Source organism: Falco biarmicus, chromosome 18, assembly GCF_023638135.1.
Source record: "Falco biarmicus isolate bFalBia1 chromosome 18, bFalBia1.pri, whole genome shotgun sequence".
NCBI classification, from domain to species: Eukaryota; Metazoa; Chordata; class Aves; order Falconiformes; family Falconidae; genus Falco; species Falco biarmicus.
Window position 1 is genome coordinate 6,231,137 of NC_079305.1, and position 18,846 is coordinate 6,249,982.

Sequence of the window (18,846 nt, forward strand, 5' to 3'; positions counted from 1 at the left end):
TACTACCACTCTCAATCCGGCTGCCTCATGTGCCCGGCTTCTTTATATCCAATTTTCATACCATTTTACAGCTCTACTGATTTCATTACAGATATAGTTGGAAGAAGTACATAGGAAGCGTTTGTAGACAGAACACTTGAAAAAACATAGAGAAAGTTGCTGGAATTTTCAGCATAGTAATACTTACTTCCTACATTCCACCAGCCCACAACACAATGCTCTGGCTAGTTAAGTACTACATCCACAGTAGAGCTCCCACAGTTAAATTGGAAGTTCTGAGAAACTCTACCGGTGATAAAGCAGCTGAACAGATTTTTTTTGTATTATTATTATTTTTAAGGAAGATGACTCCTACAGTAGTTTTAAGTCTTCAAACCCTAACGGACCATAAAGCAGTCCTCTCACCAGAGAGTGAAGCTGACATGAAGAAATATGAGCAGCACAAACCCAAAGTGAAGAGGATATTTACAACAACAAAAAAAAATTTCAACACTGCTGAAAAAAAATATTATTATGGATAGGAAAAAATAATTTTCACATTCTAGAAGTCCTGGAGAGTAGTAGTGCAAAGATAGGAATTACTGGGGAAAAAAAGTGGTCTTCAATAAACAAAGGCAGACTTCTGTTTTACTCTGCTTCCACAGTAGCACAAGGACCAGAAAGATACTGACTGGGTATGAATTTCACTCCAACAGCTTCATCTTGAGGTTGGAGTGGAGGATCAAAGACCTTAGGCATGCAGAAGGATGAAAGAAAGGACGGGGGAAAAAGCATTAAAAAAAAAGGGAAAACAATGGAAAAATACTTCGGTTTGCATAATGGACTATATTTAAGACAGGTGGGAGGAGGCATACAAAAGGGAATAGAAGCCCACGAGCTTCTTCATTCCAGCACTCCCACGCTCTCTACATCCTCTGATTTCACTCTTCAACTGCTATATCCTATATACCTTTCCTTCTTATTTCACAACAAAGCTGTTCTGGGACAGAAAGTGATTTTTTCATTGTGAACAAAGAAAGCCTCTACAACAGCATTAGGCAACAACTGTTAATCAGCGCTTCACCATGTTATCTGTATTCAAATAAGAAGCCGAACTGGCAGTCAAAAATGTGAAAACAAGAGATGATCTCAAGCTTGCTTTGCAAATCCACCTCACCTTAAAAGTAAGGAGGCTTACTTCTCAAGTTTTGCTAATGTAACTATAGTAATTCTGCTATGATACGTACAATTCTGCTGCACAAAGTGTTGAAGAGGTAAACTCCCCACAGTAGTTAATTTGTAGTTTTCAGGTCCAAGGTACAAATTATGATCTACAGCACCTCCTCTGTTCACGCTTAGAAATTTGGACACAGTAGAATCTTAAATGCACATTAGCTGTTTCTAACTTACAAGATGCAAGTGAAACAAATAATTAACCTCAAATCGTGACTCTGTATTAACACATTTCATCAATCCCAAGAAAATGCTCATGCAAACTGGGTCTTACCTTATCCTTTTCATGGGGAAGGAGACACACTGGAGGGAGACAGGAAAGAGACTCAAAACTTTCCTTCCCATCAGCATTAGTGGTTGCTTTAGTGTTGAGTTGGTACAGAGGTCCATCTTTAAGGAGCCTGCCATGGCCAACAGCACGTTTGACAGCTAATCGTAGTTGCTGGTGAAAAATGGAGGCAGTGCTACCTCCAAATGATGCAGACACATCTTTCTGACCTTTCAGAAAGCGCTCAATGTTCTTCAAGGATGAGCCGCTAGACTCAGCCAAGCCCTCAATTGCCCGTTTGATAAGTTTATTCCAGTCCACGTTTGGTTTACCATCCAACTTGCCATGGTTCCGAGGCTTTGGAAGTGCTATTCTCCCAGGATTATCAGGATCCTTATAGGAGTTGAGACCCTTGTTGGAGACTTTTAAAATAGTTCCATCTTTAACACTCAACTCTAACTGTTCCAGAACAGTTTTACGGTCCAAACCGTGTGAAGATGACACTGCATTGCATATCCTCTCCTCAGAAGGACGCTGTTTTTGCTTCTTTACCTTTTTGATTGCCTCCAAAATCCACTCTGTATACAGCGGGTTGGCTAGTTTTACCATGGTGAAGAATTCTGTATATCCATAGAGTCGTTATCCTTTATCCCGATGCTGAACAAGTTTCACACAATGAGAAAAGAGATTCTCGAATGATGGGAACCAGCTAACCATAGCATACACGTTTCCTGTTCTGAATTATTCCCCCTTTCTCAAACATTATTTGTTTTCACACTAAAGAAAGGAAAGCAAAACAATGAGAAATTTCCTCATTCTTTCCAATAAATCCTCTAACAGCTTCAGATAAAGATATAAAGATTTCAGCATATCTCACCTCAGCTTCTGGTCTGCACACTCACAATGAGAAGAACTGTAACATTAGGCCTAGAAGAAAACAAAAAGAGAGACATTTCCAAAGAACAGTTAGAGAAAGGGGAAAAAACCCCACAAAACAACAGTCAACACTAATGCATTAAACACATAGGAAAGTTTTAATCCACTACTACAGTTCTGAAACACTGAAGTAATACTTAAGGTTTTATCTTCACTACTAATACAAGCATGCTTTAACACTGAAATAACTCCATATAGCCTAGAGAAAAAGTGTGCCCTTTTTATTTCAATCTGTAAGTCACTATAAATTCCATACCAACTTTTAGATCTTTGCTGAGCACAACCTAAACTAGTATTTGGGGGTGGGGGGGGTGGGGGGGTGATGGACCCATAATGAAGACAGCTGCTGCTTTTTTAAGATCTTTATTTTTGCACATGAAAGCCCTGCCTGAAACTTCAACAGAAAGCAGTAGGAATAGCCAAGAGTCTTGAGCAAACAGCAACAAACTTTCAGAGCTCTTCCAGAAGTGTAATCATAGGTCTGATTCCCTCCTGCTAAGAAAAGCTATGACAGTTGTCCCATCAAGAAAAAAAGTGAAGAAACGCAGCTGGAGATTGTAATTAAATGTTCCACTTTCAGAGACCACAGAAAAGAAGAATACAATGTTATAATCTTCAGTGTAGTTGAGGCACACTGAAAACACTTGAGGACAAAGTAACAGGTGACCATACACAATGAAGAAATGCTTATGAAACTGCTAATTAAAGATGCAGATGGAAGAATACAAAGCTCTACTTCACAGCCCTTAGTTGTCTTTAACAAAGACTTCTACGTTGATGACAGTACGTTGTGCTTAAGTTCTACTGCAAAAATACCCTAACCGAGAAGGACTTATGAACTGTTTATCACAAGGAATAACGATTTTCTGCAAGGAAAGTTTTAGTCACGAGTTAGTCATCAACACAGCTCTCCCATTCTGCTTTCTAGTAAGTACTGAAGAATTTATCAACACACGGAACAGATTTGCATACAGACATCAGACTCCACTGCACAGCTCCATACAGCCAGTACTGGAAAGATTCAGAACTACTGTTCAGACCAGAAAGGATGCAGCGCTCGCCTGGAGTTTTTACCCCGCGAACAACCGATGGAAAGGGAAAGCGGGCCCCTGAGACCCGCCCGTCAGCCAAGCGAGGCTGCGCTGCCGGGGCGCCCCGGCACGGCGGGATCGCGGGGCCAAGGCGGACGCGGCGCGCTGACCCCAGCGGAGCTCCGTGCGCAGGACGTTACGTAACCGCCCGGCCAAGCTGGGGCGACACCGGAACGGTCCCGGCGCCGGGTCGGTTGCTCGCTCTCTGCGTGACAAGCGGTGCCTGCACCTGCTACCGCTCGTCCCCATCCCTGTCCCGGACAGGCCCCGCACCCGGCGCCCCGAGGGACGCGTTGCCTCGGTCGAGGGGCTCGCACTAGCAGAATCGGGAAAAGCAGGGCGCAGGCCGCAGCCCCGACGACCAGCCCGGCCCCACACCATTCTCCATCCCCACGGAGGCGGCCGGTGCAGCCTGGCTCTCGCACCGGTTCGGCCGGGCCCGCGCCCGCCTCAGCCGCGCTCTCCCGCGCCCGAGAGACGGAGAGGAGCGCAGCCGGCGGCCCCCCCCCGCCTGAACCGCCCACTTCATCCGCGCCGTGCCGCGGCCGCCTCCTCCCCGGGGTGTAGGCCCGGCGGGCCCCAACGGAGCGGGCGGCTGGGTCCGGGCCTGGCGCAGAGCGGCGGCGGGGCCGGAACAGGCCGCGAGCCTGAAGCGCCCAGCGGGCCTTCCCCTTCCCCAGGCCGTGGGGCTTGCCAGCCGCCTGTCTCCGGGTTCCCCGGCATCAGGCACCCAAGCTGGGGCGGTCCCGCCGGCGCTACTCACCGAGGCCCGCGAGAGACGGGAACCGAGAAGCAAAGGCCGGACGGCGGCGAAGCCCGAAACTGACACGGCGGCCATCTTGGGTCCGGAGCTCTGCGGCGGGGGGAGGGGGCGTGGGAGGGGAAGAGCCCGCGGCGGGCGGGGGCGCGCGCGGGGAATGGCGCGGCGGGGCGGGAGCGGCCGCCGCCGGGAAGAGCCGCGGAGACGGGGTCTGCGGCAGCCCCGGCCGCCGGCGGGAGCGCGCGGCGCGGGGAGGCGGGGTGGCTCCTCGGGCAGCCGGAGCGGCCGGGCCGCCGCCCCGGGGCCCGCTGCTGGGGGCGGCCTGCGGCGCCATGCGGGCAGAGTGTGAGGGGCCGGGCCGGGGCGGGTGGCGGCAGCGTTCGGTGAAGGCTGGCTGGACACGGCGCTTGGGCGGGAGCCGCGGAGCGGGTGCTGTCGGCGACGTCTCGCTATGGCTGTGGGAAGCCCCCCGCGCTCCGAACGCGCGGGGCTGCGGCCGAGGGTATGGCTACCGGCTACTCCGGCCGCTGGGATGCGGGCGGGAACGGCTGGGCGGCGGGAGGACTCGTGTTAATGGTCGTACGCTGGTAGGCGGGTGGTTGTAACCTGTAAGGTAGGAGATCTGTCTCTTAGGCTTAATTAAGCTTGCGCTTGTAACAGTGACTGGGGCTTTGTGACTCAAAGGTACCGAAGTTACGTGGAATTTTGAAATAACGATACCTTTTAGCCTGGAGGGCGGGCGCGCCGTGGCTGTGCCTCGGCGGCGCGCGCTGAGAGACGGGTCGGTCCTTGGGCGTCTTTGTGAGGTAGTTCGTGGAATTTCCCGACATCTTTGATACGTTTTAGTTGTTAGAGTAAAAACATGCTGCTCAAAGTCGCCGTTCTGCACGGAGGTAACTTGGGAGCTGTCCCGGTACATTGGTGTTGGCTCTGCTGTCGCTGAGGTGAAGAGCGGCTGGTGCCTGGCGGGGGGCGCGGGAGGCTCCTCTGGCGCTGTGCGGGGGGGTCGTGTCGGACTGGCGCGTGCTGAAAGTTGGCAGGAACGAGCAAAGTGCAAGTTCTCACTTCACACAAGTCTGTCCCAGGTTATATTTGGTTTCTGTCTCAGGTTATATTTGGCTGAAAGTATCTCGTTTTGCTACCCATCCTCAACGACTACATGCTGCCTGCAATTCCCTATCCTATTCTAACCTCTGGCTCAGTTTACCAGTTGTGCACACACGTTATAAACTAGGCATTTTTTGCAACTTCCTTGAAGGGACAACTATTGTGTAAAGTTTCGTGTGAGCTTCCCTTTCAAGAAAAGAAAAAATAAAATCTTAAAAAACATTGTGGAGACAGTTGATAAAGCAAACATGATGTTTTCTGAATGGTTTTGTTTAGTGTCTTGAGGTGAGAAATCTCTCTGTTGAGTAAGACAAACTCTTTTGACATTTTAACAGAATAGGTTTTCTAGTGCAAAAGTTAGATGTTTTCAGTGAGTTGCTTATTACTTGAAGCCAATGGAGTTTGACGTGCTACTGTACAACATACTGTACAAATGGTTCTGTTTCTGCCATGTAAGACTATAGAGGTCTGGCCTTGTCAGAGTTGGATTATCCCTACAAATTAATCTCTTCTCCCACCTCTTCCTGAGTCTTCAAAATTCAGGTGGTTCTATGCTGCATGGCTTCCAGTGCCTTAAATTACAAACCTGTGTTGCTATGTCGAGAGAAACTAACAGAGAGAGAAATGTAATTTTCCGATGTGAAAGTAAAGCAAGACTAAGAGGATTCAGTATTTAACAGCAAAACCCAGTTGTGTTCCTACAAGAGTATCACTCTGTAGACTGTTCTGTTTCAAAATTTGCAGTAGGTTATTATTAGCACCCTTGCAAAATTAATTGGTTTTGTTGACTAATACAAATTAAAAAATGGCCTGTTTTCTTCTACTCTCTTATTTGCACAGTACATGCTAACAGTTAAATCATCAGAATTGCTGCATATGGCAAAGTACAGATGGTAAGGAGTTGTTTTATTGTAAAAACAGTGCATGGTTTGGCAACATCATTTTGTAGCACTGCCCTTTGACTGTGCTTAGGTTTCTCTGGGGGTTCATATACTGTGACTGAAGTATAGTACTCTTCAGTGAGCAGTTTTTAGGCAGTCACTAAATTAACCAGCAAAGTGATATTCTGTTCTGGCAGCATCTTCTGCTATGTTCTCCTTTTAGGTTCCAAGTTTAGATAACTTCCCGAGCCACTGTGGAGACTGACTTGCAGAACTAAACGTAATCTTTGCGCTAACAGTTTGGAAGCAGTCAGGCAGCATTTCTGCAGCAGGAAATGGTGGTGTAACTGCAAATTGTTCTCTGCACATGTCAGCAAGATATTTTAATAAACTTGTCTGATTTTAAAGCAGAAACATATTTCCCCTTTTCCCTCAACAACCCTTTCCTTTGGTGTGCAGAAATAATTAACTGCCCTATAGTTGCTTTAGTATTGGCACCAACGTTCTTGATGGCTAAAGAAACTGAAGTAACTGAGGAAAAATACAGAAGTAACATCATCATGAACTGGGTAAAATACTAACAATTTTAATAATGGGTGCAAGCAGTTAGAGGGAAATGGCAGTTTTTAAACGTGTAATACAGTCAAAACTGAATTGCTTTTTGTGAGACAGAAAACAAATGGCTATATTGAAAAGATGTATCCTATGAATGTTGATTTGGTGGTCCAGGGTAAAACCAGAAGGGTTTCCTCAGAGAACCAGACATATAAAGGCTTTATGTTGTTGGTCAATGTAATGATGTGCTGCTGCTTTCTGCCTGTGATACCTACAAGATTCCCATTAATACAGTCCCCAAGAGCCTCATAAGCTGATACAATAATCTTTACAATATCTGCGTGTTAAAAGTAAAGCGATTATATTAAAATAATAAATAACCTTTTTGAATTTAGAAGTGCTGTGATTAAATGACAAATTATTACCCCTTTGCGCTCACAAATATGTAATTCATTACAGTAATTTGAATTAGGCATTTAAAAAACATTATTTGATGATGTTTAAAAAATGCATTTGATACAAATTATGACCATGAAAGAAATTCATCTGTAGTTAATTTTTCCTTCATTATGTTCTGCTATACTAAAAAGCTCATCTAGCATGCGTTGAATTATCTAATACTTTAAGTAAGGATGTATGCCTACAGGAGTATTAAAAGGTAATGTCAGAGTAAATAAACTGACTTCTGCCCCATTTTAGGGGGAAAATAGCTACAAAGTATCAATAGAGAATAAGATCTAATATAAACTCTGAACTGTGCAGATTTTTTTGCATTCTGACATAAATCAGTCCGTTCAGCTTACTCCAGGCTTCGTACCACTGCTTAAAAGATTTGCCCACAACCGTGAGGCATCGTCAGGTGCAAAGACTCAGGCCAGAGTCTTGCGGTGCTCGTGCAGCAGTCCTAACCGGTAGGCAGTCACCACGTAATAAGGGTTGTATACTTAGACAGTTTGTTTGATGGGATAGAAAGGATGTCTTTTTTTTTGTTCTTGTATTTGTTTGTTCCCAGCAGAGCAGCAGGATTGGAAAATTACTTGTAATGGCATCTGCCTGATTCAGAAGTCCAGAGATTTGCTATGCGAATGTGAGACACCTCTTCTAATTCTGCAAAGGAATCACTTGGCGTAGAGTTCAGCTGCATTTTGCGTGGTAGTTGCCATTTCCCATGCCAGCCGGACTGTGTGGTGCTCTGTGGTGAACAAACCAGCAAAACAACACAGTGCAACACGTTCAGCTAGCAGCACTGCACTGTAGAAACTGGGTTCCTTAACACATTTTATATACTATACTAAGACGTCAACCCGAAAAAGAGGGTACCCTTAGAAAAACCAGTCCGTGGGGATTCTGAGCGCCCCACCGGAAAACCTGGGCGGGCGCGCCACGCCGGGGACGCAGCAGCCCGCGTACGAGGAGCCCGGCCCGCCGGCTCTCCCGAGCAGTCAGAAGCTGAGGGGCACGAGGGGCGGCGACCGGCCGCTGCGGCCTCGGCTCGGGGGGCGTTGCCCGGTCGCAGCGTGCCGTTCGCTGCGTCATCATCCGCCCGCCTCCCTTCGGCCTATCGGGCGTGGGTGTTGGCGGGTCACCCAATCAGCGTGCTTGCTGCCGAGCCCCGCCCATTGAGGTCAGGGGGCAGCTTCGGGCGCTGCCAGTCCTCGCGGCGGGGCGCAGGGCAGGCCCGGCGCCGGCTCCGGCTCCCGCCGCAGCCATGATCCACAGCCTGTTCCTGATCAACGCCTCGGGGGATATCTTCCTAGAGAAGCACTGGAAGAGCGTCGTCAGCCGCTCCGTCTGCGACTACTTCTTCGAGGCGCAGGAGAGGGCCTCGGAGGCGGAGAACGTGCCGCCGGTGATCCCCACGCCGCACCACTACCTCCTCAGCGTCTACCGCCACAAGATCTTTTTCGTGGCCGTCATCCAGAGCGAGGTGCCGCCTCTCTTCGTCATCGAGTTCCTGCACCGCGTCGTCGATACGTTCCAGGTGCGGGGCGGGGGCGGCCTGCGGCGCCGGCTGCAGCCAAGGGGTCGGTTGGCTGGTGCGTGCGAGGTTAGAAGAGGAGCCCCGGCTTCACTGCCGTGTTGTGAAGGAGGACGGGGCGGCGGGGAAAAGGGAGCCCTTCAAGTTAGCAGCAGTTCATTTTCTTTTTCCTATCTCGTAATTCTCATCCCGCACCTGCGAGGACCTACAGTGGGTCTCGACGGCTTGCGGTGGTTGGGAGTATACAGCTCCGGATGACGATGGATTCCAGATCAGCCCATGCTTGCAGGAAGGACCCCTCAGCAATCAAGATTTATGTTTCTGTTCTGCAGCCTCGTGTCTTCTAGGGGCTGTGAACTAAGACCGAGCTGGCCTTGTTCTCACGAGGAGTTTTTGCGACTCATAGCCACGTGCTTTAGTGAATTAGTGACAACCATCCTATGTGCTTGTATCTCTAGGTGTTTCTTAAAAGTGTACTGGCTTGCTAAAGAAGTGAGTCACAGGAGTTGCTGCGGAGCAGCCATGTTCCCTCGGTGCTGTGGCTGATGTGACTGTTGGTCAGTTTAGGGAAACACTGAAATGTCTTGTCTTCTGTCTGTCAACAACATGATTGTGTAGTCTGGATTTGAAATGTCTTGTGACCAGCATCCTACAGGAAATGTGGGTGCCTGGTCAAACAAGTATCATGTGAGCTTTTTCTTCCAGGTGCCAATGAGAATGAGAGTGCAGGCTGTGGATTGGCTGTTCAGGCCAAAAATGTACCATGTCAGTTGCGTAGGTCTTGTTTTTTGTGAGGGGACGAGGTGTGAGCATTTCTTCACTGGCCTGGCCATATGTTAAGATCTGGTATGTCTGAAAAAGAAATAGTATTTTTAGTGCAGGCCTAGGAATTCTCTAGCATCACGATTTATGTATGCTCATGCTTTGTGCAGAATCCCTGAGCTCTTTAATTGCTGTAAGTAACTAGAAGCTCAGGTTTGTCTTTGTGTGCGTGTGCTTGCTCGCTCACTCTCCGGAATGATGGTTGAAGACCCCATAGAATAGAAATGTGAGTAAATTAAATGTTCAATCTTAAAAATGGCTTCCTGTAACATATACTGAGTCCTGAAAGATCTCCACTGAGGTTTTCCGTACTTATATTGTGTTACAGATTTACAGTTTGACTTGGTTTATTTTTACTACAAACTTCAATATTTCTAATTATTAGTAGGAGCTGAAGAAACAGTAGAGGAATCAAGCTGGGGAACAAACATGTCTGTGGATCTTCTGTTATTCATGTTCCGAGGTTCTGCTTTATACACCTCTTAAATTACGAGGAAGGAGGGTTTTGTTATGTGGATAGAATTATTTTTCAGACTTTTCAGAATAGTGGACTTTGGTATTACTCTAATATATCTTAGGATGTGTAAGCAGTCTGTGCACCCCAAGCAGTATCAGAATGAAAAAACACAGGTAGTGTGTTAGATGGACTTCAGAAGTCTTCTCCTATAAAACAGACATGGACTTAGGCAGAATATGCAGAGTCTGAAGTTGTGCTTCCCCTGTATTCCGCGTGAGTTTTTGAAAAATATTTACAGAATTGAAGTTAATAATTGTATTATTGCCTATATGTACGCAAGCATTATAACAAAAGTAAACAAGAAGCTTTGATTTGATGAGGAGAGGCTGAATTCCTCAAACAGCAGTGCTGCACCATTGAAAGTGTTGAGAGTACTGTAGGTAAAGACTAGGGTAGCCGAGGAATGTGATACTGGAGTCTAGTGAAAAGCATCACTGCACACAAGTCGGTAGTGTGACCGCACAAAGTAAGTTCTTATTAATACTGCTGCTTAATTGGTTGCAATTGAGACAGTTTCAAGTGCTAATTAAAAAAAAAAATCTTTTCGCTATCAAAGGGAATCTTGTTATACTGAAAGGAAATAAGAACATATGATGATGCAGTGATTTGCAAGCTCGCTGGGGCAGTGGCAGAGGTATGCTCAGAGTTGTGCACTTCTGTTGGAGTGGTCAGCCTATCTGATGTGCTTGCACTAGTACATGGAGGTTCAGTGTTGTTTTATCTCCTCCAGATGCGGGGGGACACTGAACTGAATGATCACTAAAACTCTTTCAGAGATTGTTGAGTAATTATTTTTTTTGCACAGGATTATTTTGGTGTCTGTTCAGAGGTGATGATCAAGGACAATGTTGTGGTGGTTTATGAGGTGCTGGAGGAGATGCTGGACAATGGCTTTCCATTGGCAACAGAATCTAATATTCTTAAGGAACTGATAAAACCTCCCACTATCCTGCGAACAGTTGTCAACACCATCACAGGTACAAGGAGACAAAAAGTAGATAAACTGGGGTGGCCGTGTGACAGTATTCTTGTATAAGTAAATAAGACATGGGTGAAGAAAATTTATGTGGTCCCATGCCATTCTAAACCCCAACATGGGTGTATTTAGGGAGTCCAGTGTTAGTATTTGTTTTGAGGTTCCTTCCAGTTCCAGCACTAGTGGCACTTTTTGTTTGTTTTTTTTTAACTGAAACAGACATATTACATTTCCAATTACAGCCATGACATGACTTCCTGGATGAGTTAGTTTAGGATGCGGGTTTTCTTGGGGTGGCTTTTGGTTTTGTTTTTTCAGTTGCACTTCCCCATGCCTTATTGTGGTATGTTTTAGAGTTGGATGTAAGAGAGATGTAAAATGTAGTATACAAATGGTGAGTCTGGAAGTGTAATTGCTCTCCTACAAAGAGAGAGAGGTTCTCAGGGATTAATTGCAATTATGTAAGGCCAAGGACTTGTTCTGGAGCATTGGCTAACTTTTGTGGTGGTTGTGATTGCCCTTGTTTTTCCAGGAAGCACTAATGTGGGTGATCAACTTCCTACTGGACAGCTATCAGTGGTGCCTTGGAGACGTACTGGTGTAAAATATACCAACAATGAGGCATATTTTGATGTGATTGAGGAGATAGATGCAATCATTGATAAATCAGGTATGGAAGCTGCTTCTGGCTAAGGCGAGGGTGACTTGTCCAGATAGTGCCTGAAGAGAGATTTAGGTTTTCAAAGAGAAGCTCCCCTGTCTAAGTGTGGGAAGCTCTATTCCTGTTCTTACTCTGGAATGTTGCCAAGTTGTAGGTGCTATTCAGTCAAAAATTCTAGAGCGGTACCAAGGTTTTAACATGTTTTTGTTCCTGAGGTCTTGTAAACAGTTCTGTATCTATTGGGAAAATAGAAGGTGAGTGAACATTGTGTGTAGCACTGTCTCCTTAGTTTTTGTGCATCTTAGTCTTGTTAAGAATTGGGAGCTGCTGACACTGGCCATTCAAATGGACATGGCTGTTGTTGCTGGTTCTTTCTTGTATGCATCTAGAAGTTGTTGGGAATGAGAGAAATCTTGAGCAGCAACATAATGAGCTATGACATTTCATAAAGATGATAGATTTCTTTCCTCCCCACTGATAAGTTTTTCCACATTGGGATTTTTTTCGTCAGGTTCACATAACCTCCGTGTTTACTTTATTGTTGCAGGTTCCACGATTACTGCTGAAATCCAAGGAGTGATTGATGCTTGTGTGAAGCTGACTGGGATGCCAGACCTTACCCTCTCCTTCATGGTAAAGCTCAAGGATGTACCTTTCCTTAAGTGTTTTGAAAAGGGTTTCCTACCCCTGCTACTAAGATCTCAGTCTCATGCTGATGGATTCCAATACATAAGAATGTGGGTATGCCAAATAGAAAGAACTGACAATGGAAACTCACAGTGAACTTCAGCAACTTTGAGCCTAAAGGTGGTTTTTTTTCAGATTCTTTTTTAAAAGTACTGTTAGTGTGTGCTGTGACTAAGTTTCTGAGATACAGTGGTGCTTTAGGCAGATACCCTAAAGGGCCATCTTTTTTATGAGTATGTATCAATGTAATTATTTGACATGACTAAATTTTCTAAAACAGGGTGGAGGTTACTGAGTACTGCTATTGCACAGATGTAACAGCATCAAATAACTTAACATGTCTGAATGTAGTTACCTTCAAGTGGGCAGAATGCATCAAATGGTAGGTCCTTCATGGATAGAAGACTGAGAAGAAGAGGTTATTTTAAGTAGTACTGCCTTGACAAACTTTGTGGTGTTCTTTTATTTCAGAACCCTCGGTTGTTGGATGATGTCAGCTTTCATCCATGTGTGCGTTTTAAGCGGTGGGAATCGGAGAGAATACTCTCCTTCATTCCACCTGATGGAAATTTTCGCTTGCTCTCCTACCATGTCAGTGCTCAGAAGTAAGTGACAAATGTAGTGCTGTGAATTATGAAATTTGGATCTTCCTGGCTGGGGGGTGGGGAGGAATTGCTTTTAAAAATCAGGTGGCATGTTGTGCCATATGAAGTAGAGGTGCATAGCAACTTGAACTTTTCCTTTTTTAAAACATATTTTCTCCTTGTTTGGAGCATTGATTCTATCATTTCTTTTTGGTCAGCCAGCATTTTTTTCAAAGACTAGGAGCAGATGAACAAACTAGAGAGGGAAAGAATTAGGCAGTATGGAGTAATCAAGCTGTTGCTTTCCTATATTTATAAAATACTTACAGAGTAAAACAAGATAGTTTGGTAATCTTTTGGGGGTTTATAACATTTCTCTTAATAGAACCACAAGTTCTTGTCAGCTGCACTCTTTTCTAGAAGCAGCTTACTAAGTACTAATCGGGGTTACAGATGCTAAAACATTTTGTTAGACTTTGTCAAGCTTATCTCAAATAGGTGAAAAGGAGTGGGAAATCCAGCCAAAAGCACAAACATGAAGTTCAAGTGCTGCTGCACTGCCTGGAACTACTTGCCAGCCTGGTTGAGACATGGAAAAACATTCCTCATCTTATGTTCAAGTCTCCTGTTACTTATTGGATGTAGCTACCTGTCCTGTAGAGAGATAGAAAACTTAAGATATGGCAAACTTGATTGAAAACACTGGAAACCAATCTCCTTAAAAGAGAAGAAAATCCTACACTGATTTGTTTGATCTCTAACAGCAAAGTCAGAATCCTGTTCTCAAGTCATAATTACACTTTTTTTAATGTAGAGAGCAAGGACTGCATTGGGAAAACCAAAGATGAAGACAAAAGATTGACAAGGACTTTCTCTTCATGTCTTTATTCTAGTCTTGTGGCAATTCCTGTCTACATTAAACACAATATCAGTTTCCGTGATGGCAGCTCACTGGGACGTTTTGAGATCACAGTGGGGCCGAAGCAGACTATGGGGAAGACTGTGGAAGGAGTGATGGTCTCTAGCCAGATGCCAAAGGGTGTCTTAAATATGACCCTCACACCCTCTCAAGGAACACATGTCTTCGATCCAGTTACAAAGGTGAGAGGAAAGAAATTATATGTATTTTTTAATCTTTCTTACCTTTCAGCAAATTAAGTTGAGCTGCTCATGCTTACATGAACATTTCCTTGAACATCAGTTGTCTGAAGGCAGTATCTTTTCTTGGGGTGAGAACTTTTTCTGGACAATTGCATAGTAGAAGTTGTCTTAATCCCCACAACAAACTGTTCAGTGTCTGAGTGGACTGTAGTTCTGGTTGCTTAGTGTGTGCAGAAAATCCTGCTGGTATTGTATGATGATGCATCAGTCTGGTGCTTTGCAAACTTCTGCGTATCTAGTCATGCCCAGTACTGCACATTATACTTGGTCCTTTGCAAACGCTGAGGATTTGTATTGGTTGGTGGGTTTTGATGCGGTTTGGTGTGTTCTGGTTTTGTTGTTTAATGTCTGCTGCCTCCCCTCCACCCCAAGTTCACTTTTTTTTTTTTCTTCTTATTGCAAACACAAGTTTGATGGTTTACGCACAGTGGAGCCTCAAGCAACACTGCTGCAGCTACTCAGAGAGGAGGCAATTCTGCATTATTTTGGTCACTGTTACACATAGGAAATGGGGGCTGTAGCATAAGCAGTGGAAATACCATTCATGGTAGATTTCTGGAGAACCTTATGGAAAGAGGGAGGGAGAACAAAGGTCTGAGGCAGCTACTCCTTAAGCCTGTACTGTGTCTGCCCAATATGAAAGGCAAGATACCTGAGACAAAGACTTTTTCCATAAAGAAACATTAAAAGATGTTTTTAGAGGGGGACTCTTCTTCAGAGGGTATTACCGTATTTCTGTTTCACTGCTGCATTTTCTGTTCCTTGAAGTTGCTGTCATGGGATGTGGGGAAAATAAACCCCCAGAAGCTGCCAAGTCTGAAGGGGAGCGTGAGCCTGCAAGCTGGGACATCAAAACCAGATGAAAACCCCACCATTAATCTGCAGTTTAAAATTCAGCAGCTGGCTATATCTGGTAAGTGACTGTCAGGTAAAGAGGCTGAGATTGTCTGCTTTGTCAGTGCTCACTCTGCACATAGCTGCAGTAGCTCTGCAGGCCTTCTGAAGTACACTTTATCTGAAACCTGTTCTTCAAGTAAAAAAAATAATGTGCTTTGACTATGGATGCATGGATTTGTTCTCTCATGCACTGTGAAACAGCCTATCTATGCTTCCTTGCATTTTGTGCTTATAGGCCTGTAGAGAATTTTAGAGTATGGATGTGTTTGTAAAGAGTCATTCTGACAATCAGCAGTTGTCAGCTTTTCTCAGTTTTGTTTACTGCTTACTAAAACTTTCCCTATGCTTTCTGCACCTCTAGTGTGATCTTCTGTTCCTTTATCCTGAACACCTGTCTGCTTTGTTTGTGGCAGCAGTCAGTCTTATGCTATGGTTTTTTGCCTTTAGGACTGAAGGTGAATCGCTTGGACATGTATGGGGAGAAGTACAAGCCCTTCAAGGGGATAAAATACATGACTAAGGCTGGCAAGTTCCAAGTCCGAACCTAGAGGATCCTGATAATGAGGAAGAGCACTTTTCTGTTTCTCCTGTCCCTGGCTGTTGGATGCAGCCTCTTACTCCATCCATCTGTTTAGGGTTGCTCCCTTGCCTGTAGTAGCATGAGCAGGATAGCCAGTCCTTAAGGTGCTGGGGAGCACGGAAAAGTAAGGTTGACCTGAAACCATCTCATCCCTAGCTGAGTCTGAAGTATTAAGAACAGTGGCAGATGGGAGAGGTGTTCAGGTCCCTTGGGATTAGTGAGTCAGCTGTGCAAGCTTGTATCACCTTCGTGTTGCTGTGTTAAAGGAAATCCTAGGCATTTGCTGCCTTTTGTAACTTCCCTCCCTTATATTTTGGTTGGCTTTCATCCTTTTGTGGAAATTCAACTTTGCATCATCTACAAACTTCAACTCCAGTGTGATGGTCTGGCACCTGCCCTTCTCCATCACTGGGCATTAGGGTGGAGAGCTGTATACTTCTTGTCAGCAGAGGGGTCATCTAGCTGTTCTGTCCGCCTCAAAGGGACTGGAAGTGGAAAGTTAGATTGTTCCACCCAGGATGGGAAGTTAAGAAGCCTGAGATTGGGGATGGTGCCACAGGGGAGGAAGGGAAGAAGTGGATGATATTTCTAGATTTTTCTTGAGCTTGGTCATTAAGTATCCTGGATCTTTGGAGATAGACGGGAAACCCATCCAAATCTTAGTAGAGTATCCTATGAAGGGCTGACTGTAGCACATGCGATCTTGTGCACATGTGATCTTGCAATTGGTGGTGGCGACACCTGAATGTAATTCTGCTTTGCTTCTTATTTCGTCAGTATTTGGAGGTAGGGATTCTTCTAGCTTCTTTGAGGAGTCAGGGAAGAGACAGAGAGGCAGGAGAATTTTTGTGGAAACATAGCACTTTGGAAACTGAAGCTGTGACTAGATGAAGGCCATCACTACCATAGTAACTTGTTGGAACCTCTTTTTGTCTCTGCCTGCATATTACAAATGAAGGTGATAATGCTGTTCTCCAGCTCACTGATGTCTTTCTTTGAGATAATTGTGTCCTGGTACCTTTGTAGTGTTTCTGGCTGCCCTACCTCATTCCAGTTCCTGTACCAATCAGCTGCTGTGCAGGTGGATTCACACCTACGCTGGATTTTTCACTGGGACTCCTCTGTTCTGCAGGAGCTGTTGCTGCATCTGCCCATTCCAGTCTGCGCTGCATCTCTCTGTACAGCATAAATATGAAATGAGAGGCAACTGCTCCGTATTGTCTGTAATGTGCTCTTTGGCCACTAGATGCCAATGTGTTTTCTCTGTGGTAGCAGAACTTGTCCCTAGGCTGCTGTACATACGGCTATGGCATCTATCAGGTAGCCGTGGAGTCCAGCATGTATAGTTTGTGCTTGTGAACAGAACAAGGTGACCCTAAATGAAGGATAACACATATTCTGGTTTGCATGTGATGGATTTGCAGTGGATGATGGCATCTTGCTTGTGGAATTGCAAGTTCCAGTGCAACTGATAAATGCTATAGCAGGTGGCCTTACTGCTGAGCATGTTCAGTGCAAATATAACCTTCAGCAAGGACATCAATAAAATTCAGTTTTACATGTCATCTGTGTCATTTCAGAGTGTTTTCTGGGGGCTTTACGAGAAAGATAGTTGGTATTTGAGGAGGAAGGTAAATCATGCCAGTTGGACTGTGGATACTGGGTGCCATAGGGAGATAAATGTCTTTATGCAATTGGGATTGTAAGCTCAGGACTAAGCCACTGCCTGAAAAGCTAAAATTAATAACTTTCTTGGTAATTTTTCTTAGTGTTTCCCGAAAGGAGTGCTGAGCTTTTCCTAGAACCTCAGCGAAACTGTTGTTAGGAATGCAGCCGAACCATTTCTGTTTAGTAGGTGGGGTTTGGGGTAGCTGGTTAAGGGCTGTGCTTTTAATTATGAAGACCAATACCTCTACACCTTCCTGCTCTTCAAGTGCTTAATATTGTCCTTTGGGTTTGCAGCTTTGTTTTTTGAAGTATCTTTTCTTTTCTGCTGAAGTGATTCATGTCAGTCAAGATCTTGAAAGGGTTCTTATATGCATAAGCGTGTCTGGCTCTTATGACAAGCTTTCTGTATCAGTCTGAGATGGCTGCAAGTTCCTACAGAATGAAAGATGAAGCAGGGCAGAAGAGGAAAGCAGGGAGCAACATCAGTGAGATAACTTAGTAGATGATAGAAATTTGGGGGGAAATGTGAGGTATACCTGTGTTCTTCAGTTACAATAAATGCTGATGTTGACTTAGGTTCTGGAAGAACTTGAGTATGACAGTATCATCTGCAAAGCAAGAAGAAGGATGATGCCAGCAGATGGCAGTCATTATTGTCTTAGGCCTTGCCTCAGGATGGTGCTACTGTGTGCTGGATGGAAGAAGACAAGAAGGGGGGAAAAAAATAAGAAGAAAAGCTGATGCCATAGCGATGGAGACTTATCATGGGGATTTTTATCAGGGAGGGTTGTAATGGGTAAACAAGCCAGAGAAATGCAGTTAAAGACACTGAGCTAGGTGGCAGCAGCTTCTGGGAAATGAAACACAAGAAGTTAAAAGTAAAGCTGGAGAACAAAAGTTCTAGTTATTGGACTGGGATTTGGTTAATATCCCAGATTAATGATCTACTACAAAATGAGTGATAAAGAAGAATTTGAAAAAAACCAGAGTTGATTCTGGGCCCTTCTTTAAGCTAGCCACAGAGAAGACATCACAGAAGACAGACCAGGATGGAAGGAAGCAGCCAGTGCAGGGATGGCAACTAAAGCTTGTATAGCTCTCTTGTCACCTTGGATATTTCATGTAAGTGTGTTTTCAAGGAGCTGGTAATGACTGTTATGTAAAACTGTTCCTCTGCTACTTATATTTCTGTAGGATGTATTTTTTCCTAAAATACATGAGTGTCAAGTGTGGTTCAGTTACACTTGGTGGCTGTTATATCACATCAAGCCTAAATAATGTATTTCATAGACTCTTTGAATTGTGGAACAAAAGTTGCATTCCTGAGGAAATTTACCTGTGTTACTCATTGGAATGGTTTTGGTGTTCTACAGGCAGTAGTGAGTATTTGGCAGGCTTGCGAAGGCCAGGACAGTGAGGCACAGCAGCACTTGGAAATGGGTTTAGGGGAGGGGAATGGAAATTTGTCTTTTTCTCAGGGTTAATACCTAATAAAATTCAACTAA

The 18,846-nt window shown here is 44.9% G+C and overlaps 2 protein-coding genes across 5 annotated transcripts in view; one reads left to right on the top strand and one right to left on the bottom strand.

Annotated features, from left to right (window-relative positions):
• The window catches only part of KAT6A (lysine acetyltransferase 6A), a 51,012-nt gene extending 46,629 nt beyond the window's left edge, over window positions 1-4,383 (bottom strand). Inside the window, exons 1-3 of the mRNA XM_056321679.1 lie at window positions 4,271-4,383; window positions 2,358-2,407; window positions 1,487-2,257 (exon numbers count right to left, since the gene is read on the bottom strand). Of these exons, the coding sequence (XP_056177654.1) occupies window positions 1,487-2,089 (603 nt within the window). The 5' untranslated portion in view covers window positions 2,090-2,257; window positions 2,358-2,407; window positions 4,271-4,383. The remainder of the gene's footprint in view (window positions 1-1,486; window positions 2,258-2,357; window positions 2,408-4,270) is intronic.
• Window positions 4,384-4,531: 148 nt separating this feature from the next.
• On the top strand, window positions 4,532-18,731 carry AP3M2 (adaptor related protein complex 3 subunit mu 2). 4 transcript variants are annotated; one of them, XM_056321684.1, is made up of 9 exons: window positions 4,532-4,769; window positions 7,826-8,791; window positions 10,933-11,104; window positions 11,636-11,773; window positions 12,312-12,397; window positions 12,923-13,056; window positions 13,929-14,136; window positions 14,965-15,109; window positions 18,354-18,731. In XM_056321684.1, exons 2-9 carry the CDS (start codon window positions 8,519-8,521, stop codon window positions 18,488-18,490), a joined length of 1,293 nt encoding a protein of 430 aa, XP_056177659.1. In that variant the 5' UTR covers window positions 4,532-4,769; window positions 7,826-8,518; the 3' UTR covers window positions 18,491-18,731. The 4 variants fall into 4 exon arrangements, with proteins under 4 accessions (XP_056177659.1, XP_056177661.1, XP_056177658.1 ...); XM_056321686.1 differs by lacking the exon at window positions 7,826-8,791; XM_056321683.1 differs by lacking the exon at window positions 4,532-4,769 and having other exon boundaries at window positions 6,775-8,791.
• The last annotated feature ends 115 nt before the right edge of the window (window positions 18,732-18,846 follow it).